The 25,408-nt window shown below is 40.4% G+C and overlaps 1 protein-coding gene across 35 annotated transcripts in view; it reads left to right on the top strand.

Annotated features, from left to right (window-relative positions):
- The window catches only part of DLG2 (discs large MAGUK scaffold protein 2), a 1,026,767-nt gene that overhangs the window by 663,452 nt on the left and 337,907 nt on the right, over window positions 1–25,408 (top strand). For 34 of the 35 annotated variants that reach the window (XM_030042410.1, XM_030042403.1, XM_030042402.1 and 31 more), the window contains one exon: window positions 11,491–11,615. In XM_030042410.1, coding sequence (XP_029898270.1) covers window positions 11,491–11,615 — 125 coding nt within the window. Of the gene's footprint in view, window positions 1–11,490; window positions 11,616–20,911; window positions 21,069–25,408 lie in introns of those variants that run through there. The other variant, XM_030042429.1, reaches the window with a different exon arrangement.

Here is a 25,408-nt window from a genome sequence, read left to right as displayed (position 1 = left end):
TACTGAAGTAGGACAAGAAACACATTGAAGAAAAAAGTAGGCATACATGTTTGTCATAGCTCGGAAGCTGTTACTGTGAGCTTACTAGAGATACAGTAATGAAAACCAAACCTGAAGAGAGTTCACATCTATCCTTTTGCATCAATCTGTATACAGGCAGAGGACGCACTAGCATTTTTTCAAGAGATTGCTTCACTTTGGTAGTGGTTTCATTCCTTGTCTAGATTTCCTGGTTTACAGTGTTGTAGATTTCACATGTATTATGAAAAACCAAAGCCACTGGATCTTTTTGAAAGTACTCCTTCCTGAATGCTTTACTTCATCTGGGCAGAGCTGAGAGAACAATATCCCTCTACAGATAACAAGTGAGAGTAAGCATACAAAGCAGTTGTAGTCGAAGCAGTTGTACTCGTGTGTATTGTGGTTTTGTAATGAATGTGCCGAACCTGATAAGGGGCTTGAAAACAACAAATGGCACCGTAAGATGAAAATCTGTACCATATGGAGCATAATATAACTATGGAGTCTCAAAACTCTGGCTCTGGGGAGTGTGCCAGCATACGTGGGAGAAGTGAGAATTTCATGAATTATGTTACTCTTGAGTAGATTTGAAAGTACAAAAGAGTTCAACAGCACTCTGATAAATATGCAAACGTCCTTGTTCTCTGAATGAGACAGAAATGAGGCTTTGATGTTTAGGCTTTGGAAACTTGAGCTTTGGATAAAACACAGCAGAAGAAAAGTACAGTATAGTATAGCATGGGCAAATACCTGAAAACATTGTTGGAATGATTTAAGTCTAAAGACAGGATTAGATATGGCAGGATTAGAAAGGTCTAGTGTTAGGGTGGGACATGGCCAAAGAACCACATACTGTATGGCAGGAAACGGTTTGGTCATTTAGCAAGTATCACTCCTTCTTTAGAATATAAAAACAATGCTAGTATAAATGCCAGATTGTGAAAGAATTGCAAAGCAGAATCCTGTCTTGTCTTAAAGATTTGAGAGCCTTGAGGAGGTGGGTTTAACAAACATTTTCTACCAAAATCCTGAATTAGATGGAAGTGTTTTGCATATTATAAAATCACCTAGTCATTTCAGTGGGATGAAGCATTAAGTTGTTAAGCTGTTGTTTGCAATGTGGCTGTGTGCTGTTGAACTGGGCATTGTTGAGTGATGGGTAAAACACCCCCACTATATATGTGCCATTGAACTAAGCGTGGCTGACTGAAAGGTAGACAAAATCCTTCAAAATCCTATCACTTCACTGTCAGATGGCTAAAAGAAAGTTGTGGGTTTTAGGTGAGAAGTACTTTGTGGAGAAAAATATTATTGAACAAAGTCTGCAGAAGTACTTAGCACCCAGTGAGCTTTCCAGCAACCTCAGATGATCATCCTCTTCTTGGGCTGGGTATATCTAGAGGTATTCCCTCCATATAACTGTCTTAGGTGCCAAACTAAGTAATCTTACCTGGTTTAGCACAGAGAAAAAGAGAAAGCCTATGAAGGACTGTTTCAGAGCAGCAGCAAATCCTGGTCTGTAGCTATTCCTCCCGTGACTGTCAACTAGGGTCAGAATTTTCAATCATTTGTCTCATTTGTAGACTATGTTACTTGAATCACTCTACTTGCCCCACAGCTCTTACTGGTTTTTTTTCCCCTGTCTCTTGCCAATTAAATTAATTCCCCACAGTTTTCTAAGCTTGACTCATTCACAGCTTTCACTTTCTCATGCTGTTGAGTAGTTCTTGGGAAAAACCTAATATCCTAGAACACAGGTGGATGTGGTTTATGGAAGGAGGTGTTACTTTTTTGTCTCATGGGAGAAGGTGTTAATTTTTTTCATCTGAAACGGAAGTATCCTAAGGGAAGAACCCTAAGGGGAGCCAAAGCTGGTAGCAGCCTTAGACAGGACTCAGGTACTGCTGTTTTGTAAAACTCTTTTTGTTATTAAAAAGATACTCTGAGAGAGATTAATTTTGGACTTAAAAACTTGCTGAGTATTCCAGCCAAACTGTTTTGAATATCTGTAAAAACAAGTATTAGTTTCCTATTTTACTTTTTATAAGAAAGTTTCAGAAGCATGACTTCACTTAAGCAGAAATGTAAAAATTAAAATTGAGTACACAGTGATTAAAAATACTTACTAAAATGTATAAAAAAGTTTCAAATTATGTGTGTCAGAGTATGTTTCATAGTTCAACTAAGGGACATGTTTTTCCACTGTCTGAAATAAACTCAACAGAAGTTTATGAATTAACATTTCCTCAGAGCGACATTTACTTACAGGAAGGTGCTGCATTAGAAGACTTGAAAAGCAATACCAAGTAAATGTCCTTTTTAACAAAAAAAGCATAATTCCTAACCCAACACCACTATCAGAAATGTATGCATTACTTACAGAGAGTAAGAAAGTCCCCTGCCTGAAAAAATGAAAAGCTTTAGGATTTTGATGCATGTATGTCAAGTTACTGACTGGGAAAGGGGAAACATAACCCCATTTTTAAAAAGGGAGAAAAGGAAGACCAGGGGAACTACAGGCCAGTCAGTCTCACCTCTGTCCCTGGGAAGATCATGCAGCAGATCCTCCTGGAAACTATGGTACGGCACATGGAAAATAAGGAGGTCATTGCTGACAGCCGACATGGCTTCACCAAGGGCAAATCGTGCCTGACAAATTTGGTGGCCTTCTACAACGGGGTTACACTGTCTGTGGATAAGGGAAGAGCAGCTGATGTCATCTACCTGGACTTGTGCAAAGCATTTGACACTGTCCCACACAACATCCTTGTTTCTAAATTAGAGAGACATGGATTTGATGGATGGACCACTTGGTGGATAAGGAATTGGCTGGATGGTTGCACTCAAAGACTTGTGGTCAACGGCTCGATGTCCAAGTGGAGAGCAGTGACGAGCGGCGTTCCTCAGGAGTCAGTATTCGGACCAGCGCTGTTTAACATCTTTGCCGGCAACACGGACAGCGGGACTGGGCGCACCCTCAGCAAGTTTGCCGACGACACCAAGCTGTGTGGTGCAGTTGACACGCTGGAGGGAAGGGATGCCATCCAGAGGGACCTGGGCAGGCTTGAGAGGTGGGCCCGTGTGAAACCTCATGAAGTTCGACGAGGCCAAGTGCGAGGTCCTGCACATGGGTCGGGGCAATCCCAAGCACAGATACAGGCTTGGCGATGAGTGGATTGAGAGCAGCCCTGCAGAGAAAGACTTGGGGGTATTGCTGGATGAAAAACTGAATATGAGCTGGCAATGTGTGCTCGCAGCCCAGGCAGCCAACTGTATCCTGGGCTGCATCAAAAGCAGTGTGGCCAGCAGGTCGAGGGAGGGGATTCTGCCCCTGTACTCCGCTCTCGTGAGACCCCGTGTGAAGTACTGAGTTCAGCGCTGGGGCCCCCAACATAAGAAAGACATGGACCTGCTCGAGCAGGTCCAGAGGAGGGCCATGAAGATGATCGGGGGCTGGAGCACCTCTCCTGTGAAGACAGGCTGAGAGAGCTGGGGTTGTTCAGCCTGGAGAAGAGAAGGCTCCGGGGAGACCTTACAGCAGCCTTCCAGTACTTAAATGGGGCCTCCAGGAAAGATGGGGAGGGACTTTTTAGAAGGGCATGTAGTGACAGGACGAGGGGTAATGGCTTTAAATTGAAAGAGGGTAGATTTAGATCAGATGGAAGGAAGACGTTCTTTACTGTGAGGGTGGTGAGGCACTGGCACAGGTTGCCCAGAGAGGTTGTGGCTGCCCCATCCCTGGCAGTGTTCAAGGCCAGGTTGGATGGGGCTCTGAGCAACCTGGTCTAGTGGAAGGTGTCCCTGCCCATGGCAGGGGGGTTGGAACTAGATGATTTTTAATGTCCCTTCTAATCCAAACCATTCTGTGATTCTGTGGTTCTATGAAATTCTGAAATTCTGTCAAATGCATACCAAGTCTACGCTGACTTCAGAGGATATAACTTACCTTTGTATTAAAGTATTTTGAAATTTTGCATAAACAAGAGAAAAGCAGCATTGCTTAAATTAAAGAAAGGTTAGGATTTACTTAGCCTACAGATTATTAGTGCTCTTAAAAAGATGAAGAATAATTCCCATTGTAAAATTCAACAGACAACTTTTTAAGGAGTATCAAGTAACAAAGTTGAGAGGGTCTTTGAAAGTTTTAATAAAGGAAGACAAAAAAATACAGCATGTATTTAGAAATGAGTCAGCCATCATTCTGTGAGCTTTCTCTTGACTAAACTTGCTCTGACAAAAGCTGCAAATTTAGGCAGCAATTCATACTTTAAAGCCATCTGTAAAAGATGTGAGAGCGAAAAGCATTCCAAAGATTCAGCTGTGAACACAAGAGTAGAGGTAGGAAGCCTACAAGAAAAAAAACCCAAAACATACTGAGATAAAATTATAAGTGTTTTAAGTATACTATTAAGAATAAAGAACATAGGCAGTGTTTTCTGTCTGTGTTTTCTTTAATACATAAAATTCTGCTTCTTTTGAACTTGTGGTTTGGAAAGAGAAGATTTTTTTTTAAAGTGTCAAAATTTTATAGGGGAACAGAATTATTGCAAGATTATAAATCACGGATTAAGTTATTTATTACCTAATTAACCATTTTTTCCCTATCACTTTTGTTCAAAAGTTTGCAGCACTTTGCAGATGTATATTATTACTGCTCTTTCCCTTTCTTCTCTCTCCCCCAAGCAATAAAACTTTCCATGAAGAAATAGCAACAAGTACAAGCTTACAAAGGCAGTGAGGGTCAGGAATTTTGACTCTCTTTTACATGATCTCATGAATGGACATGAATGCTTCACCCACAGACATGTATGCTGTGACCACTCTTAACTTCCCTTGTATTTACTGATAAGCAGCATTTCTTAGGGCCTAATGGAAGAGTTATCATACATTTCTGTGATACTGTGTTTGCATTTAAGTTTACTGTGAAGCAGGAAAACAATCTTATATTATGAAAACTTGATGTTCTTACTTGGATAAAACCCCTGAAACCAGTGGAAAGCATAGTAATTGACTTATGTCAATTCTTTTATTTACATACTACTGTTTTTTTTATTATTTGCATCGTTCAGCACATTACAGCTTTATTAACACTGACTTATACTCCTTAAGTGCTAAGCAAAATGGCTCCCTTAAACCTGTAAGTAAAAAAATTATAATCACAAAGATCATTTCAGTAATAGAGGCTGTGGGAGTATATGATGTCAACTGAAACAGCTTTCAACCTCTGGAAACCATTCTGTGAAATCCAGTTCCTCATTCTGTCTTGGACTTTTTGCTGACTGATGGGCTCTATGAAACAGGCTTCCTGGTACACTGCCATAACAGGGTGAGGTTGCAGTGATACTTAAGTGAATTCTGTGCAGTTCATGTCTATTTTTTTTCTAACTGAAACACCAGAGAGCTTCAAAATCATGTCACTTCAGAAGATCATCAGAAATTCTTTTAGGAGCCCTGAAGTAATTAAGTCATTCAAAAAGTGTCTATGTGAGTTTCTTCTGTCACCTTATTGATTAGAATTAAAAAAAAAAAAAGGGGGGGGGGAATTAAAATGGAAAAGAACTTCTATGTGATTGTGGTATTCCTATTTAGTATGGTAAAATACAAATCACTTGGCCCTCATACAGGGAAGAACTCAGTCTGCTCCTGATGTGCATTTCTGATCTCATTTCTGCTTCTTGGACTTACATTTTTCCATGATTTTGGTAAAGACTGAATGACTTTACATCCTTTGTCATCGAACTGCTCTAAGGCGAAATGCAGCTCTTGAGCAGAAAAAAAAAAAAAGAGACACAAGAAGGAGGAAATCATTTGTAGAAGTGTATGGAAGGCTATCATCCATGGAGAGCTGTAATGTCATGGGAAAATAACTTCAGAAGTTCTCAGTGTTGACTTAACTCTGTTTCCATGGAAGTCAGTGTGCAGCACTTTGGAGGATTACTCTCTGGCAAAATAAAAGTGCTGCACCTATGAAGATGCAGCCTGTTATATGGCTGCTCATAGTGGTGTGTAAAAGGAGAAGAATGCAAGATGGAAGGGTAAATAAGAAGAAGGATGGGTTTCATGGCCTTCTGGCTACCCAAAACCATTACCTGCTGCGGATTCTTACTTTATTTTTGTGATCTTTATGTTGGCAGTATAACAAGTCTTGAGGGAAGAGATTCAAACTGGCCAGAACTTGCAAGTTTTATTTTCTTTCCCTGGCATGTGAATCATCCATCATCTTATTCTGACCCTAAGTGTTGAGTTTCAGTGTTTGCAGAAGGTATAACACCAGTCATCTGAAGCGATACTCTGTCTCTGTTGGAGGTTGTCTGCCCCTCCAGGGCCAGAAGAATTACAGCCAGGCCTCTTCCCTGCTCAGGTTGAGCTATAAAGCACTCAGCTGATCCTTGTGGAGGTGCAAAGCCCCGTCTGCGAAAGGCATAAAGGAGGCAGGCTTGTGTAGTAAACCTTAAGAAGAAGTACTGACCTTCCCGTCAGAGGTGAACAGGAAAGAGGCCTCTGGGGCTCAGCTGGGAGAAATTATTTTGATTTGGTAGTTTGACCTAAGTTTCTCTGTTTGAAAAGTAAAGCTGAGCCAAGAGAGAAATTTGAGCTTGATGGTAAATCCCTGAGAAGCGTGAGATATCCAGCAGGAACAGGAGGAAACTTTGGCAATGTTCTTTTAAGCCAAACTGGGCATGTTATACTATGCTAAGCCTTTTGCCAGGCTGTGTGCATGACTGAGGCCTTGCAACAAAAGGCAGGGAAGCTAGTAAGAAACTAAACTAACAATTAAGAACATACATTCATGCATCTATTGCTGAGTAATTTTATGCAAATCTTCCCTGTATAGTCAGTAACTAATTATATGAGGTTTTTATAGTAGTAGCAATTGAGAACTTGGACAAAGAGATGGCAAGATTTAGGTCAAGAGATAATTTAGCTAATAGGAATTGAACATAAAATTATTTGGATCTGGACCCTTATATATTTGGACATGTGAATAATGATGTTTGAGCAATGCCATTAAAGTTAGTAGGTCTGAGACTTGTTCAGTGGTTTTTGTCCCTGTCATGGTTTAAACCCAGCACCACGCAGCCGCTCGCTCACTCCTCCCCACCGGCCCCAGTGGGATGATGAGGAGAAAATAGAAAGAAACGGTCATGGGTCGAGACAAGGACAGGGAGGGATCACTCACCAGTTATGGTCACAGGCAAAAGACAGACTCAACTTGGGGAAGAAACAAAATCAATTTCATTTACTACCCATCAAATCAAAACAAGGATAACGAGAAGTAAACCCAAACCTCAGAACACCTTCCCCCCACGCCCTCCCTTCTTCCCAGGCTTAACTTTACTCCCAATTTTCTTTACCTCCCGCCTCCAAGCGGTGCAGGGGGACGGGGAATGGGGCTGGGGTCGGTTCCTCACCCCTCGTCTCTGCCGCTCCTTCCTCCTCAGGGGGAGGAGGACTCCTTGCTCATCCCCTGCTCCGCCGTGGGGTCCTCCCACAGGAGACAGTCCTTCACAAACTGCTCCAGCGTGGGTCCCTTCCCCGGGCTGCAGTCCTTCAGGCACAGCCTGCGCCAGCGCGGGCTTTCCCATGGAGTCCCGGCCATCTTGGGGGGCATCCCCCTGCTCCGCCGTGGGCTCCTCTCTCCCCGGGCTGCAGACGGGCGTCTGCTCCCCCACTCCCCTCCCTGGGCTGGGGGGGGACAGCCTGCCGCCTCACCGCGGGCGGCGGGGGCATCCCCTCCTGCCCCGCTCCTCCTCCCCTCCGTCCTCACTGACCTCCATGTCTGCACGGGGGTTCCTATCACGTCCCGATCCCCTCTCCGCCGCGGGTTCCCCTCCTTCACTCCGCTCTCCCAGAGGCGCTGCCGCCATCGCTGAGGGGCTCGGCCTGGGCCAGCGGCGGGTCCGGCTGGAGCCGGGGAAGCTTCCAGCAGCTTCTCACAGGAGCTGGCCCTGCGGACCCTGCCCTGCTAACAAACCCCTGCCACACAAACCCATAACATATGTTTTGGGATTTTTGGCTAAATCTCTTCTACCGAAGAATCCTGAAACAAAGCAGGCAAGCATTTTTAGGCCTAAATGTGAATCTCAATTAAAAAGTGTCAATGGAGCATCCCAAAGGAGGAAGACTTCTGTTGCATTACACCTCTTCTCCTCTGTATCAGCTGCTATTAGTTCTTATTAGACATTTATCTGCATTGTCACCAGGCCTCTGAGCTCATTGTTAAGTTGCTTTGTAAGCATCCAAGAGAAGTAAGGCTTGGAATAGAAAGAGAGCAGTGAATTAACTTGACAGATATTTATGGGGAACCACTCCCAAACATGACAGTCAGCATCAGAGAAAGCGTGAATGTTCCACCTTGGAAAATGCAGTGGCTAAGTGATGGTTTAGCTGTTGTTTTGGGCAGGCAGATATTTTCATTGGTTAACGCGAAATGACAGGGAGACGGAGATATGCCAAGAAAAGCTGTGAAGATAATTAACACACTTTTTTTCTGGCATGGGGACAAAGGAGATGCAAAAAGTAAAGGGTGGGGAGCTAACCCTTACAGAAAGGTTCAGGAAGTGTTGTGCTAGTAGACAGTACTTAATTGGAACTTGGAGTTACAGCTCGTCAACTGCAATGAGTTTTTAATATAACAACCATATGCACACTAGTAAGATGGAGCATGAGGGGAGAGGAGAGATCTGTACATCACTATTGCTGCTCAGAACTAAAATACTTCTAGCTTTTAACCAGAATGTTCCTATTGCATTAATTTTCGACCCAAGGCTCTTAAAAGGCTAGTAACCCATTAGTGATGGTAGCCATGCTTTTAGCCTTGTTGGCCATGAGCTGAAGTACAAAGACAGAAGATTTTTCCATGTAGCCAATGTAGACCCTTCAAGAACCACAGTGAAAAAAATTGTGTAATTGCTCTTAGCTTTTGCAGTGCAGTTTCTGGTGCAGGAAAGCCTTGCAGGGATACACCCAGCTGCAGAAGCAGCTAGTGTCTGATAGCATGTAGATCCTGTTGATCAAGTCAAGGACTGCAGCCAGAATAATTGCTTGAAATTTTCTGGATACAGAAATGCCAGTGAGGAGTGCTGCCTTGTTCTTTTAAAAGGTTATTCCTAAGGGGCAGAATCGGAATAGTCTTGTAGTATAACAGATGTACATTTATGGATAAATGTCAAGGGCTTGCACTGATTCTCCTGAGAAGTCTGTAGCAGTTTTACCACATCACTGCTTACAGTCAGCATTGCTATATTTTTTAGCTCTAAAAAGTTAATGGAAAAAAGTATGGTAGGAGGAAAAGTGCAGGGGAAGTGTGAAACCTTTTCAGAAATTATTTCCTGCTAAGAAATCTAATGAACTTTATGTGAAGAACTGTAACAGCTAAGCACACCCCACATAACAGGCAAGCTTTGATAGTTTTTAAAGCTCTTCAGGCACGCTTTTTTATTATGATATAGCTGTTTGTGTTCCCTAACCAACTAAAAATTATGTCCAGATTTCTCCTTGCTACCCTGCTCCTCTTCTTTCCCTATCAAGAGTAGGTTTTGGGGATTTGGAAATCCACCTCTATTCAGAAACACAGATTATTGCATGTTTTTTAAATATCTTTGTAGCTAAGAATAAACCCAACAACTTTATTTTAATTTTTCTAGAGGGTTTTTTTTTTTCTTAAAAATCAAGTATTACTCAAACTTTCTAGATATTTGCCCTTGGTTTTAGTAGTGTTTAAGACTTTTTTCCCAGGCTTCCTGAAGTGTGTATAAGTACACATTTTTTCATTCTTATGTGTTGGAAGATTAGCTTCATTAATAATAGGACATATAGAGAAACTTACAGGAAAATATTCTTAAACTATTTTTAGAGTGCATGTTGTTGCAGAGTGCACTGTATAATTAGGCATGCGTTAAAATATTGGGAAAATAACCTGAATCTGAGATGATCCTAACGATGAAAGGGAGATTAAATCAAAGATTTATAATGCTGGCCTGGAGATGTTTATTAACTCTACAGAAAATATATACAGGGTGTTTCAGTATTATAATGTTTTTTTGTATTACGGCTTGCTGAGAAGCATTAAGATATGTATAGTCCTAAATCCTTCTCCTTGGATTATAAATTAGTTCAGTACTGAAAATTTATTCACAATTATATGCTGATAGAAGAGCTGCAGATTGCATGTATATCTCTTGAGTAATGAGAACTGCATCGCTTGCGAATGTAGAATACTGATAACGGCGTTGAGAATTTGACATGCTGCAGGCAGGGAACATGCAGGCTTTCGCACACAAAATGCATTGCATGCCTGACCTACTAATTGAAGTACAGTTCAAAAACACAGAAATGAGATTTGTTTAAAATTAAAAAAAAGTATAGAGGTGCCATTTTTATTAGTAACTCTTCTCACTGGGACTGATCTGGATACCTGTCCACAAGCAGCAGTGAAAGAAACAAACTCCCAATAATCTGAGAAGTTAATGAAATAAAAGTATTTTTAGTGCCCTGAACATATTTCATTTGCAATAGTGTACATATTCTGCAATATCAATAGTGTTTTATCACTGTGATAAGCCTAAATACCTGATTATAAAAATACTTTGGGATGAGAGACACTTAAAGGATCAAGTGTTGCATTGAATTTTAAGACCCCCATATGCACAAAGGAAGGTCTTAAACCTGCATCTACCTTTCTACAAATAAGAAAGAATCCTTTGTAAAAAATGTTAGTTTATACAGAAAAGCATAATAATTAATATATACTTAATGTTAATTTATACAGAAAAGCATAATAACTAATATATACTTCCAAAAAAGGGTTAGAATTGTGGTTTTGAATTGTATGTGAAAAACAGTGACTTAATTTGCAAGTGTGTGTATGTGTGTACCTGCCTATTTATCTTTCATGGTATTCTCACAAGTAGTAGAAGCAAGTAGGGTTGCTGAGTAGACTCAATAATGTGTCTTTCAAACATTTCATTTTAGCGATCAGTAAGATGAAATAAATAGTCTTGTGGATTTGGTGTTTTTTAAAGCATGTGAATCTGAGCAATGATCACTTTTCAGCAGAAAATAGTGTACTAAAATACTACTGTTTATAAATTACAGTGTTTTTTAAAGTCTTTTTTCAAAGCTCTGAAGTGTTTAGCCTCTAGCTCTCATTGACTTGGATAAATTCATATTGGAGTTCAGATGCTAATTTATGTGACTGCTTTTGAAAACAATTAAATTTAGGTCAAATCCTGTTTCTGTGGGAGCATCCATTAACTCTGCCAATAACTCTGGGAAATATTTGTGTTCATAGCCTCTGTTCTTTAACTGACAATTAATTTTTTCTGACTGAGTCACCTGCCTTCAAGTATGGAGTTGCCACATAAAGTGCTTTCTTTAAGCAGCAAGGATACTTTGCTCATATACTGCAAATAAATTCTGTAGAAATCTAGCATCTGGTGATGCATTTACTTTTTTTTATTTTTCCAGGGGAATTCCGGCCTGGGGTTCAGTATTGCTGGAGGAACAGATAACCCACACATTGGGGATGATCCTGGGATATTCATTACTAAGATTATACCAGGAGGAGCTGCAGCAGAGGATGGAAGACTCAGGTAAAAACAAACTCATTATGTATGTTTGGAAACAAAATGCATCATTATTATAAATTATTCTCTAGGAGTCAAATGCCAACTGCGTCTTTCATGGGGTCGAGGAAGTAAATGACACGACTAGACTCTCCTTTCTGCTAAGGCAGGAGAGCTGATTTAAGTAGCTTAAAGCAACTGAATAAGGTTAAGTCCTGTATAAAGAGGCATTTGCTAGTGCCACCTCCATCTTTGTACCAGTCATTTCATTTAGTACAAAAAGCAAGATGAGGACAGGAGGAGGAAACAGGCATATCAGCATGAAAATCTCTGCTTGGTCTTTGTATGTCCATGGCTGAAGAACTATGCATTGGTGTAATACATTAAGGCTATCAAGACTTCCCAAACTACAGAGCTATTGCTAAATAGTCATAGTTATTTGTAGACGCTTCTTGTTACTTGACTGCAGTAGTGAGGTGTGCTTACCGCTGTTTCCAAACGCTTTTTTGCTCTGTGCGGATGTGATGGCTGTGCTCTATACTCTGAGTCACCTCCGTAGTAGTCTATTGCTGTAGCTCCTGAGATGGACACACAGGTCACTTGTGGTTCTCAAATACCTGAGATGGTAGCACATCTCTTAAACAAGAGGAACCACAGAAGTGCTTGTGCTTCTCTTTCCTTACGGACTGAATGCAGAAAGGCTTTCGTCTATCACAGCGACTGCCACCCATCTGTCAGTTGTGAAGCCTGCTGATGCTCCAAAAAGGCAATTTAGCTGGAAAGACTTGGGATAAAATTCTGAAGCTTTCATGATCTCAGCACTGGAATCTAAGCTCTGGGAGCCTTTGCCAAAAACAGATGGTCTAAAATTCATGATATGTGACCAGATGGTAGCAATAACTTTTTTTCCCAAAGCCTTTTTCTTTAATTCAAAGTTAAAAATAGGCGAAGTTGGCCAGTTTTTAGAGCAAGTTTTGGATATTTCTTATCCTAGGTTAGTAATTTGATTTTGGAAATTATTCTTATTTTTACTGTGATAGTGATGAGGAGTCATGGTGGTTGGCAGTGCCTGAAGAATTTACGGTCTAAATAAGATTGCAGGCAAAAGGAGTAGGAATAATCTCATGTAACTTTATGACTAAAATGCAGCTATCTACCCCTAAGCTAGTCATAAAGCCTCCTAATAGTCAGTGAAGAAAAACCTAAGCATTTCTAGGTTGTGATTCATCTCATCCTAAAGTCAATGTCTAAAATAGAACAGAAGAATCGCATCTCAAAAGGGCCTATATTTTCACTGGTGACTCAAATGAAAAGGATTTTCATCAACTAGTTCAGCTGTAGTGATCTATACTGTAAATGTCTGCATTGGGCCAGATGAGCTTCATGCAAACAGAGCATGAGGAAACCGCAGTACTTGGAAATCATGCTATCAAATTTGACATGATGAGCAGCATAGGGGGATCTTAAACCTGCATCTACCTTTCTATAAATAAGAAAGAATCCCTTGCAAAAAATAATATCTTTTTAGTAGAGTTTTTAATTACTTTTGAAACCTTTTTTAGTTTAAGCTATTAAGAAGACAGAAGCCACTGAAGTATTTTGTTGTGCTATCTTTGTATGAAATCAAATATTTCATAACTCATTGCTATACTAATTAACTACTGTAAATTTAATTCACGATTATTTAGTAATTACTGTGTTGTAAAGGTCTTAGACCTTCTAAACCCACAAAAAATAGCATACTAATGCAATTCATTAATCCATATTAAGATTAGACCTGGCAAACTTTGTGTTTTCCAATGAAAGTTTAGTAGTACAAGTATAGTTATCTTATTACTAAGACTTAGATAATATGCTTACAGTATTTGGTAGCACATTTTGATGTAAAATGTTATAATTGATAAGCATATATTTGGCGTGGTCCTTTTTCCTATTCTTATTTGTAAACATAGATTTTATAAAGACTCCTCCTTTCCTTGTTTTATCTGATAAGTGGGTTTCACTTTGCTACAATGCTAGCAAAGACACAATCCTGTCATATTTTAGGAATACCTGAAAATGCATTTATCAGTGATCATTACTGATACGCCACTGAAGAGCAGAGCTATCCTGGGACAGTCTTCACTGACTTACATGATAATTAATTTTACATAACAGAGAGATTATCGGCTAAGGCCACTCTACAGGAACAAAAGCTCAACAACATGCAGTAACATCTGCCAAGAATAGCGATAACCTAGGTTCCTAGCAAAAGCCCAATTTTGAATTACCTGACAATGGAAGATTGGTGTTTATGGACAGAAAAACTATATACTTTGTGTCCATTTTTGCCTCAGACTCTGCCTGCAGATACTCTATATTATATAGCAGGGTGGACTGTTTGAACTGGCTTCTAAATCTACTGTCTTTTTTTAAATCATAGAAGCCTGTAAAATCACTTTTACTGCATTTTACATGAAGTCCCTTTGATCTAACTTAACTGAGTGAAGTTCTTCAAATAGTGAGATTGTGAAAGCGACCTGCAAGACATGGATGTAATGCTACAGACCCTTGTAAATCTTTTACATGTACCTATGGGTTGGGAAGCAGAGGAGCAGGTCAATTGGAGCTTCACGTAAATCCAACAAAAGCAAATGCAACCTCCTGCACCTGGGAAAGAGTAACTCTTTAGTGGGCAATTTATAGTTATAAGTACATAAATATCAGGTATGAGTACCTGACGGGAGGGAATAAAGACAAAGGAGCCAGACTTTTATCAGTAGTGCCTAGTGACAGGGCAAGAGGCAATGGACACAATTTAAAACACATGAAATTCCATCTCAACATCAGGAGACACTTCGTTACTGTGAGGGTGACTGACTCTGGGCACAGGTTGCCCAGAGAGATTGTGGAGTCTCCATCCTTGGAGATATTCAAAACCTGGCCAGACACGTTCCTGGACAACCTGCCCTAGCTAACCCTGCTTCAGCAGGGATGGTTTGATGAGATGATCTCAAGAGCTGCTTTCCAACCTAAATGATACTGTGATTCTGTAATTTGCACCTGAGTCAGCAGTGTGCCCTGGCAGCAATGAAGGCCAGCGTGGAGGTCAGCAGAGATGCACAGAGGAAGGACTAGAGGCAAGAGTCACACGTTGCAATAAGGGAAATTCCAATTGGGTCTGAGGGAAAAAAACCAATCTTTTTAATGAGGATAGTAAGGCACTGTAACTGCTGGTTCAGTAAGTTTATACGATCTCTGTCTTCAGAGGGATTCAGAATTCATCAGGACCAAGTCCTGAGTCATGTGATTGAACTTTCAAGTTGGCCCTGCTTTGAGCAGGAGGTTGGACTAGATGACCTCCGGAGGTCCCTTCCAACTTGAATTGTTCTCGGATTCTGTAGATTATTCTTATATGTAAAACCTGTGTGAGAGACTGGAACAAAGGTGATTAAGTTCCTTGTTTTTTTTCCCTTTAGTGGAGAACAGTATTTGTATTGACAGTAGGTACAATGCATAGTGTGGGTTTGTACCTCTTCATGGCCCATATCTCTACAGCAATACTTAAAAAGTCATAAAAGTTAATCAGCCACTTTAGACTACATTCATTTCAATAAAATACTGCTGGGTTTGAAAGACTTCTTGAACTTCCAAATACTAATAACTACTATGTTTACATACTGCCCTCCCTGAAATGCACTGTTTTCTAGAACTAGTATAAGAACAAATACACTGTATAATTCAGATTTTAGAAGATGTTTTAGGTAAGTACACGGGCACAAACTCCTAATCTTGCAAAATACAGAAAGCTGCAGAATCTTTTGTGATGTCCATATAATATATAGAAAATAATTTCATATATAGTAAATAATGTCGTGGAATACAAAAGAATTAATTTTGGATTTGATTTAGCTAAATGTGACTACAATAAACTTGGGACTAACTGAAAATTAGTTCTTTTCTGAATGCTGCATACCATGTTTCTTTGAAGCTTTGAGTTTCAAGTCAGTGACAGAGAATATAAAACCTCCAGAAGCAGAAACCATTCCCACTGAGTTGAAGGAGAATTTTTCTCAACAGTTTGATCTTTTAAGACTTTGATGCATAAAAACTTCTGCTTCTATCTCACAAATGTCAGTTGTCCATGGGCAAACATCTTCTTTTTAATAAAGAAGCTCTGAATTTAGACTTCTTTTACTCTCTGGAAGAAAGAGAATTCCAGTAATTTATGGCTCAGTGCCTTTTTTTGTTTTATTTGAGTTTGTGTCAGAGAAAAAAAATACAGTAGTTGGCTCAATTACTAGATAAAGCAAAGAACTTCAATATACTATCTCAGCAGTTCCTTCTATTGACACTTATTGATCACAAGTGTAATTCTGGCTTCTAAAAGGCAACACGCATCTAAAAAATTCATCATACTCCGTGAAAACAAAAGTGATCAGCTTATGGAACTAGAAGCACGCTGCAGTGGTATAACTTGATTGAAAAGAAAATAGTAAAAGAATAATGAAAAGCTTTCAATTATGACCAATTTTAAAAGAGCAGAGACTCCCCAAATATGAATTTATTTTCAGCAATTGTAAACCAAAAGTGTTTTGAGTCAAAAATCATTCTTTCTGTTTATAGGTTCTCACAGTCCAATTCTGATGTTATGTTGGAGGTATTTTTCTCAAAACACTGTCTACAGGAATGGGTGGGTCATAGGAGTTCCTTATCTATTACTTTCAGAAAATATGCTTTTCCTTTTTGTGAAGGCAAGTCTGAAAATGTGAATTTTAAAAGGTCTTGGGATCTAAAAAGCAAATAAGAGTCTTGGATACAACAAGGATTAAAATCTTATAACAATCTCATGGTCATAGGAATCTTACTGAACCCATGATTCAGATATCAGTTACTTCATATGTGACTGAATATGAATGAGTTTATTCGCAGGAGTGCGAGATAGATTTGGACGGCCTTGAGCTCGAATTTCAAGGGTTAATGTTGTACCAAAGGTTATCTTGGTATTTGAGCCTGAGCTGTAGTTAAGAGGAAAGAGGGTTGATGTGAGGGGTGAGTCAAAGGGAAGAAAGTGGTTGTGCCTGCAGGCACATTGCCCTAGTAAGCTGCCTGGACCTGTAGCTGTTTCATTCATTCTTTCTTCTAGGAAACTGGTTTCCAGTCTCTTTCCATTTGTGAAACTATCATTTTTTTTTCCTTAGAAGTGTGGATATTTGTAAGGAGAACTTAAACACGTTGAGAAAAGTACATCGATTGAGAGTTACCTTTGGCAGACTAATCAGAAAGAACACACGTATCCCCAGCTATCCGAATACCATAGGTTAAAAACTACTGAGGCTGTGCAGTGTTTATCTTTCCCTTGTAAATGTGTCTTTCCTGATATTACTTTAATTACTGATTGTCAGGAGTTTTAGGATTGGGAAACTGCAGCATTTTTAAGGCATGCTGTGTTGTTCTACCATCACCAGCTACCACAATAGTTAGGCCCATTGGATTTGTTTCCCCCAGCTCTCGAAGTGATTTGGTGTGGGGCAAGGAACATAATACGCGTGCTAATGGGAGGAGACAAGAACTGAAATAACTTGCCCTCAGTCATCTAATAAATCAGGGAGAAAGCTTGGAATAGAATAGCAATTCCTTCTCATATTTCTGTGCCTTACAGGCTTCAGTTAAATGCCTACCAGCAATGGTTTTAAACAAATTAGATCTGCATTCCCTTCAGTTGTCAACTAACCCACTGTGATGTGCCAAAGGATTATTAATTTAGCTAGGTATATGTAGCAAGAGAGGAACTCTGACGGTAAGACCCTTTCTCATGCATATTTTGTTAATAAAAAATAAAATTAAGAAAAAATAAGGGTAAAGATTGCATTCTGATCAGATTTTTAAAAATATTTCTATGTTTCACTGAAGATGAACCAGAGAGGAAATTTTACAACATCATGCTATTCGTGCAAAGCTTGAAAACTGGAATTAAGAAACACCCTGGTATAACTATTGTGTGCAGTTTACCTGAGAAACTCAAAGGAAAGAAGAAATGGACGAGAGGAAACAGAAGCGAGTCCCCACTTGAGAGTTGGCTAGATAAAGGACACCCTTCCGTTTTTGCCCCAGAGCTGACCGTGCTTTGCCTCTGATGAAAAGTCTGAAACCTAAATCCCTCTAGCAGCAGCAGGCACACAGTTGTTGCCTGTTAGTATCCATTTGTAGGTCTAGATTGCTTACTAAGAAGTGAATTGGGAGTGATAATAGGAAAAAACTAGGGGCTTTTTCAGATTAATGTGAAGAGCTATTCCCAGGAGAGATAATGTTCTTTACAAGTGTGTCATGTGTCTCTAATCCAGGTTGGGCAACTGGCTTTATTTCACCATCATTATATATCAAAACAGAAGTGTGTCTGCTTTGTGATTCACTGCCTAAGTCCCTGTTTGTTAACTTCTGATCTTGTATTAAGCCTATCAGTACCAGGTCTATGTGCATTGCAATGGCATACAGCTTGTTCAGGATGTTATTGTAATTACAGTGCTGCCACAAAACACTGATTCCTATCTGCACTGTTTACAGGCCTCTGACAATGCTATTAGTTCAGTACATAATTTAGTAGTAAGTTAATAAAGAGGCATTCACCCCATTAGGCAAAACATGCTTGCTTTGCAGACAGTCATAAATTAGATCGTGAATTATTGACTGCTCCGTCTGTCCTGGTTTGTGTTAGGAAGTTTGATCTTATTAACTCTGTTGGTCTGTGTATCTGTGCGTATCATTTTTTGAGTGACTGTGGAATTAAAAAAAAGATAGAATTACCACAGGGGAACTAAATGAAAAAAGGCAGGTCACAAAATGAAAATCCGATTTTCATACATTATTTTTAAAGTTGAACATGTCTTACCATGGCTCAAGTTTTAAATTATCAACTTATACATCTTTTCATCCGTGGAATATATTACCATGTAATTCTCTTTGTTGCCTTCACCACTTCACTTTTCTTTAGCTGAATCTTTCATTTTCTCTTTTTTCTATGTGAAGTTTGCATTCCTTATTCGGTATTGCAGAGCCCCATTGTGTCTTTGAATTTGATTATATTTCTGCTTTTCCTATTTAAAAAATAATTTGGTAGGCTGTAAAAATTCTCTTATGTGTGCAAGAAAGGAAAGATAAACTATGTTTTAACAGCTGAATTCTCCGGTAAAGAGAACAGAATTTAATGGGAAGAAAAAGGTACCTCTCTGGCTTGTAGTATTTGAAACTGGTGAATTTTAGGAGCCTCTTTACAGACAGCAGTGATGGACATTTTTGTAGATGTTTTCTTTTGTAACACAAAGGATCAGTTTCTTCCCCCTGTAAGTTTCTGAGCTGCTTTCCGCTAATTGAAACCACTGCTTGTGAATAACACTTAAGCAAAGTAGCACGTTATTAGGACTTTAGATACACTGCAGTCACTTCATGCCCATTGCCCTAGGTATTTCACGCAATGGTACTGAGCTGGTTAACAGGGCTCTCTCCCAAGCGTTCCTTTAGTTCCCATCCTGCCTGAAATTACAATCACCCCAGAGTGCTGCAGCAGCAGAACAGCGCCATGCAGCCAAATCCAAGTGATTATTTCATCAACATGTTTGCACTGCTACTGCAGTTATGAATTTAAATAGCTCAGTGATAATTTATCTGCAGTAAGAAGCCTTCTGTGGTTACATACCTTAGAAATCATCAGCTCTTTATGGAGTCTAGTGTTAGTCAAGGAAGGAATATTTCACAGCTGTTCCTGTACTCGACAGGTGTAATCCTCTGGGGTACTGCTGAATTCTTCGTTTCTTTCAATTCCCACCGAACCTGAAAATAAGATTTTGGATTAAAAAGAAACTGACTTAACTGTCATAAAAAAAAAAAAATTAAGTTCCTTATAACCCACAAAGATCTGATTCTAAAACTTTTAAGAAAAAGCTTGGTCAACTTTTTGCTTCTGACAGCCAAAACCACTAACACACGTGAGACAGTCTGTTCATACGCTGTCAAAACTCCTGGCTGTGGTTTAAATAAACAATTTGGACTTTCTGACTTTAGCCAAACCATATTTCCTGATAGTACCTCATCATTGTTGTCACATTCCTTACTCCACTTTTACTGCAGATGTGAGAGCAGGGGGGTTAAATTTATTTCCCCATGGCATGTGAGTTTTAATATCGAACTTGCAAGATGTGCGAGTACTTTGTTTGGATGTGTTGCTTACATCATGCCGTTCTGCATGTTACTCTGAATCATACTATTACAAAAAGCAAGCTTTTTTTTTTTTTCTACTTACCTATTTGCATTCTACTCAAAGTTGCTGCTAGCTCTGTGTTAATTGCGTAGCCGAATGGTACTGATGCTCTGAAGCTGCTGAAGTTTCTTACTGAACTTGAACTGCATGTTTTCTCCTCCATTTCTTTTAACGCTACAGCTTTGTTTGGAATAGCTATTCTCAATCAAATCAGAGCGGAAGGGAGGGTTTTCTACTTGTTAGTGCAAGCACCTGGGAGGTAGGACTGCTTAGTTTTGTTCTCAACTTGCTATGCCTGATCTGTGGCAACAGTTTTCTTCTTTTGTGCTAAAGTTTCCCCATTTGTAAAATGGGTATAGTGATCATTATCTTTGCCTCACGGGGGTTGTTGGGGAGTTTAAAGGAGTTCATATTTGCAAAGCACTTTGAGAGCCCCAGATGAAAAGTGCTTGTAAAAATACTGAATCTGGAATTGCCTTCTGGGTTATCTGTTCTAACTGGTTTTCCTGCACAAACCTGAATACGCTTCAGACAGCGCTACTGTCAGTTGGGAGGATTTTAACCACGGGTGAGGAACAACCGCGTAGCTCGGTGCATTTAGCAGGCAAAGCGTATCTCAGTCCCGAGGAAGCGCCTCGTCCTTCCCCAGGCTGGACTCGCCGAGGCCGGGCCGCGGCAGCTGCTCTTCCTCGGGGCTCTGGGCCTCGAAGCCCCCGCGTGGCGCTGGAGCCGGCTAAACCGGAGGGCTCGGAGGGTAAGTCAGGGCTGCGAAGCCACCCCTGCCCTCCACCACACCTACGGAGCCTGGCCTGGGGCATCCTCCTCTACCTGCAGCTGGGAGGAGCTTCCCAGCTTCCTGGTGCCTTCAGTCATCTCGGAACTTACAGGGTTTTGTTTTTCTTTCCCCTTTCTTTACCTCCACACCTTCCTCTCACAACACCCCCCAGCTACCTACACCTCCTTTTTCTCGTTCTTCGCCTCTCCGCTGTCCCACTTTGGCCTCTGGCTTCGAAGGGCAGACACGAATACTGGTTCTGTGAGCAGAAGTTTTCCTTCTGGCCACCATTAGAGGCTGCTGCCGGAGCCGCCCGGATCAAGCCGAGCTGCCGAGCGAGGCTGGATGCGCGGGGAGCTGCAGTGCTCGGTGGCTAGCGGGAGTAGTTTCGGAAGGAAAGCAGGAGACGAGACGCAGAGAGACTGAGGATAACTGGGGAGGTAGAGAACGGACGGAGGAATGGAAAAATGTGGTAAGAGCGAAGGATACCAAAGCTGGAGATTGAGCCGGAGGAGAAACGCAGAGGGAGGAGAAATGCCGGGTGGGAGAAGCAGCTTAGTTTGGGGAGGAAGGAATGGAAAAAGGAAATAGTAGTTCCTATAGCTCTCACGAAAGAGGTTAATAAAGAAAATTTGACCCAAGTTTCAGAGCCCGTTTCAGGGGAGCCTTCTGGAGCCCCTGCCAGCCCCAGGGTCCTGCCCACCCTCTGCACTCCTCCTCCCCTTCCCCTTCCCGCCCCTGCCCACAATTCGCCGCCTGCTGCCTCTGCCGTCCCCTCGCTGTCGTGAGCTCGCAATCAAACACATTTAAGCAAAAACGCGGGCCGGTCGGGCCTACCGGCTGATCAGTTGCTAACCGGGCGTTTGGCCAGTGGCTGCTGACCTTATCTGGCAGAGCTACTGGTCTGAATCACCTCACGCTTGTGCCTGGTCTGCACTATTTCAAATCTACTGTTTTTCGTAAAGTTGTACTTGATTTGCAGTGAGTTAAGGTGGGAATCTCAGGTCTGTTAAGTACAACATGGTTTTTTATGCGTGGAGAATTGTTTTGATTTGTCTTTTATACTGGTGCATCTGGCAAAGGGAAGGGCTCATCCCCAACCCAGCAGCTTTACCATGACATACATTTGTGTTACATTTGTGTCTCACAGCCCCTAACTCTGCTTGAAGAGGAGGTGAGCTATGCTGGGGGGAGAGAAGTCTATCTTACTCAGGGGCATTTCAAAAGGAATCATGTGTGAAGCGAAAGAACATAAACTCTGTACAAAATTCCTATAGGTGTGGCTTATCTAACAAAAGAGTTAATTTGCCTTGTGTTACGCCAGCCAAGCAATAACTGAAGGCTTGATGGCACAGAAAATAATTTCATTATAAAAGGTTTAGAACAGCTGTACCTCCAAAAGTATTATACAGTGACAGGATATCATTCTGCTTTCAGGATGTTACCGATGAAGAAAAAAAAAAAAAAAAGAGAGGTCCTCCTGTTGTAGATGTACTTAGACTTGACTTTTCAAAAAGTTTATGCTTGAGTCTGTGTGGAAGTTGAATGGGTGTCAGCTACTCCTCCCTCAACCCCACATAGCTACACCCTGTGAGATGAGCTACCATTAGCTAATAACTACTTCCCATTCTCAAAGTGTGTGTAAGGAAATTGTGTATAAGGAGATGCGGCTCTTCTGGGAGGCATTAAACCAGGTGGGGTTTTGCTTCTCTCCTCAGTCTGCATTGGGTTTGTCTGTGAAGCATCCTTAGCCTCTCTGAATTTTATCAGACACAAAAAGAATGACACGTTTTTGTAGTGGTGGTGTTGGCTCAGTCTTCGAGTAGATATGTGAGAAATTTTAACTGGATATGTTTTTTTCCTAAGATGAGGATGTAGAGAATGATATTTGGAGTTGATGTGGAATTTACCACAGTTTTTAGCTCCTAGATATTGTTGATCATGTTGCATGAGGTCATCAGGAGTAAATTTTAAGTAACACCAAGTCAATACCATGCAGTGAGCATTCATATAGTTTATGAAACTTCAGCTTTTAGATAGCTTCAAATAATAATAATAAGGTCAAGTTATTGATTTTGAAATTAGAATTAATTTTGAAATTTTGGTAACAATTCACTCCTACAGCTAAAAATTGCCTGATATTAATTGCTTACCAAGATGTTTTTGGAAATCAGTCATTTAAAATATAAATGCTTAGTGCATTTGGCAGTAGTAAATTTTTAAAAGTTTTCAATATATGTGGTAATTTATTTAAATTACACGGTTTCTTTATTTGACTTGTTAATTGTTTAAATAAGTTATTTTTTAAGTCTCCCTTGCCCTGTGAACGTTTCTTAATGGAGTGCTGGCTGCATCACTGCATAAAAATTTGCTATCTACAAATTTCAGGTCTAAAAAGACTTCAGAATACTATGCTAATGCTGAGCAAACATTTTTTGATACAAAATTAGGTCCAAATTACTCCTCAGTGGCAAAGGGAAAAGAGTAAATCAGGGCTTCTTTCATTCACGACAGTAGTGGCAAAATCACCTTTCAGCTCACCTCTGAAGGGAAACCTGCATTCACCATCCTTCTCTCTCTGGGGAACATGAGCCCACACCTTCCAGAGGAGTAATCAGACCGTTAAACTGGAGGGGCTATGAAATCAACGTATTTTATTCTTTCCTTCCAAAGTTGTTTCACTTCCTCAAAGACAAGTAAATGTTAACTGGGGCAAAGCAACCTTGCAGTGTTTGAGAGTCACGTAGAGGTGGTGGACCAGGGTCTCCTCTCTATGGATGTCCTGAGCACTGCTCAGCAGCAATCTTACATGCACCTGCGTTAGTTTCTATTGTTGTTACAATTTCTGTAATATTTTTAAAGATTTCATCAAGTCAAAGCAAGAGGAAGAATTTCTTTCTAGTCTTGTGACTGAGGATGCTTTCCTGAATAATGGGAGATTTTGACTGCAATTTAAGAGCATTAGATTATACAAAGTGCAACAGCTTCAGTGATGGAAGCAGAGGTAGTTAAAGTGGTTTTCTAGGAGATGATATTGGATAATAAGACAGCAGATTGTTGTTTTGATTTTTGTTTTCCTGACTTTCTAGCCTTTTATTTTATTCAATTTTATTTTAATGCATAATAGAATGAAATTTATTTTTGGCTTGACTGGAAAATTTATTCAGCATAAAACAATGTCATTTTTGTCAAGAAAAAACATAATACAAACAACTTTTTTTTCAGAGTTCAGTTATAAATCTGTAGGTGTTACAGCCAAGAGGCATTCAGATAAAGAGAAAGATGGGTGGTGGTGTTTCCATCTCTGAAATTAAATTAGTGTTACCAGTAGTTCAGCTATATGCCTTTGGCTTGAAGAGTTTGTCTAACAGGGCCTTTTTTCTTATGATGGAAAATCAGTTATGAGATGTAAGAGATTATGTCCTGTTTCCTAACTACAGGAGAGAAACAGAATGACCAGGGAGCAATGTTTGCTGTCTCTTCTAATGAAAGCATTTGGGAACATGAAATAAAACTAGTAAGCAGCAGGTTGAAATATCCATAAGGAGATAATTATTTGACTGGTAGCAAAGCTGTGGAATTAATTGACAGAGAACACTGTGGATGTTAAAAGTTTACATGGGTTTTGAAATCAGTTAAACAAATTTGTGGAAGAAGAATCTATCCAGGGTTATTAAATGAAAAAAAAAAAAAGGTATCTCTGACTCGGGAAAGTCCAGAGTTGTCAGCAGCTGAAAATGTATTCTGGGTAAATACAGTGTTAACGCTTTTCCTTTACCATCTGGTAAAGGCCACTATTGGAAAGAAACAGCAGGCTAGATGGACCCTTGGTCTGGATTATCGCTTCGTATAGCTTTTATCTTCTAGGCAACCGAACGTCTTACTCCACACATTTTAGCTCGGATCTTCCCTACGGTGTGAACGTTCAGGCAATAGGGGCAGCAGTGTTTCCATTAGGCAAAGGGTTTGACTTCTGGGTAGGGATGTGGTCGGTAAGGTCCAGCTGGGTAGCTGTGGCACAAGCCTGGTTGATGGCCATCTTGCCTTGCTGCCTAGTTGTGTGTCTCTGCAGCAATCCTGCTGCCAGGGGCCGAGGTCTCTGATTTAATCTGTGGGAGAGGTTTTTGCACTACAGGGTTGTAACTGTTCTTTTCTATTTTTATTCCTGTTGGTAGCAATTAATAGGCCCCCTCTTGAAATCAATCACTGCATGGCAGGTTGTGCTGGAACTCAAGCTAGTGCTAAATGAGCTCAACATTGCAGAGCTGCATTAATATGGCCTTTTACCTGTGGTAATTGGCTGTAGACATATGGAAAATATTGATCCTGGTGTATTTCCTTGCTAGATCTACTCTGTCAGTGTCTGAGCTGGCTTGGATATCTCTGCATGGGATTTCACTGTGCCAATGTGATGTAGTATGAGCTGTCTTTGGAGTCAGACTCGCTTGGATTCTCGATATTAGCTTGGTGGGTATTTTCAACCAAGAGGTGTATATAAACACTCCCAAACAAACAGACACCCTGTGATAAAGGCACACTGCTTAAAGGGATAAAAGGATCTGTTCAGTGTGGCAGAAAGGGTTAACTGAAGGAGAGCCCCAGCCTTGCCCCAGGAAGTTCTCTCAACTAGGCTAGAATGCAGAAATGAGCCAAAGTATTTTAAACAACAGATAAACTGCTTTTTAGCCAAGTTTGTGCCTGGAATGAAGTCTTACAGCTGAGTTTAAGACCTTTAAGAAAAAAAAAAAAAGGAAAAAAAAAAGGCGCAAACGCTGATGTGTCCTTTATTGAAACTGTGTGAATAGGAACATA

Source organism: Aquila chrysaetos, chromosome 19, assembly GCF_900496995.4.
Source record: "Aquila chrysaetos chrysaetos chromosome 19, bAquChr1.4, whole genome shotgun sequence".
Taxonomy (NCBI): domain Eukaryota; kingdom Metazoa; phylum Chordata; class Aves; order Accipitriformes; family Accipitridae; genus Aquila; species Aquila chrysaetos.
This window is presented reverse-complemented; position numbering and strand designations above follow the sequence as displayed.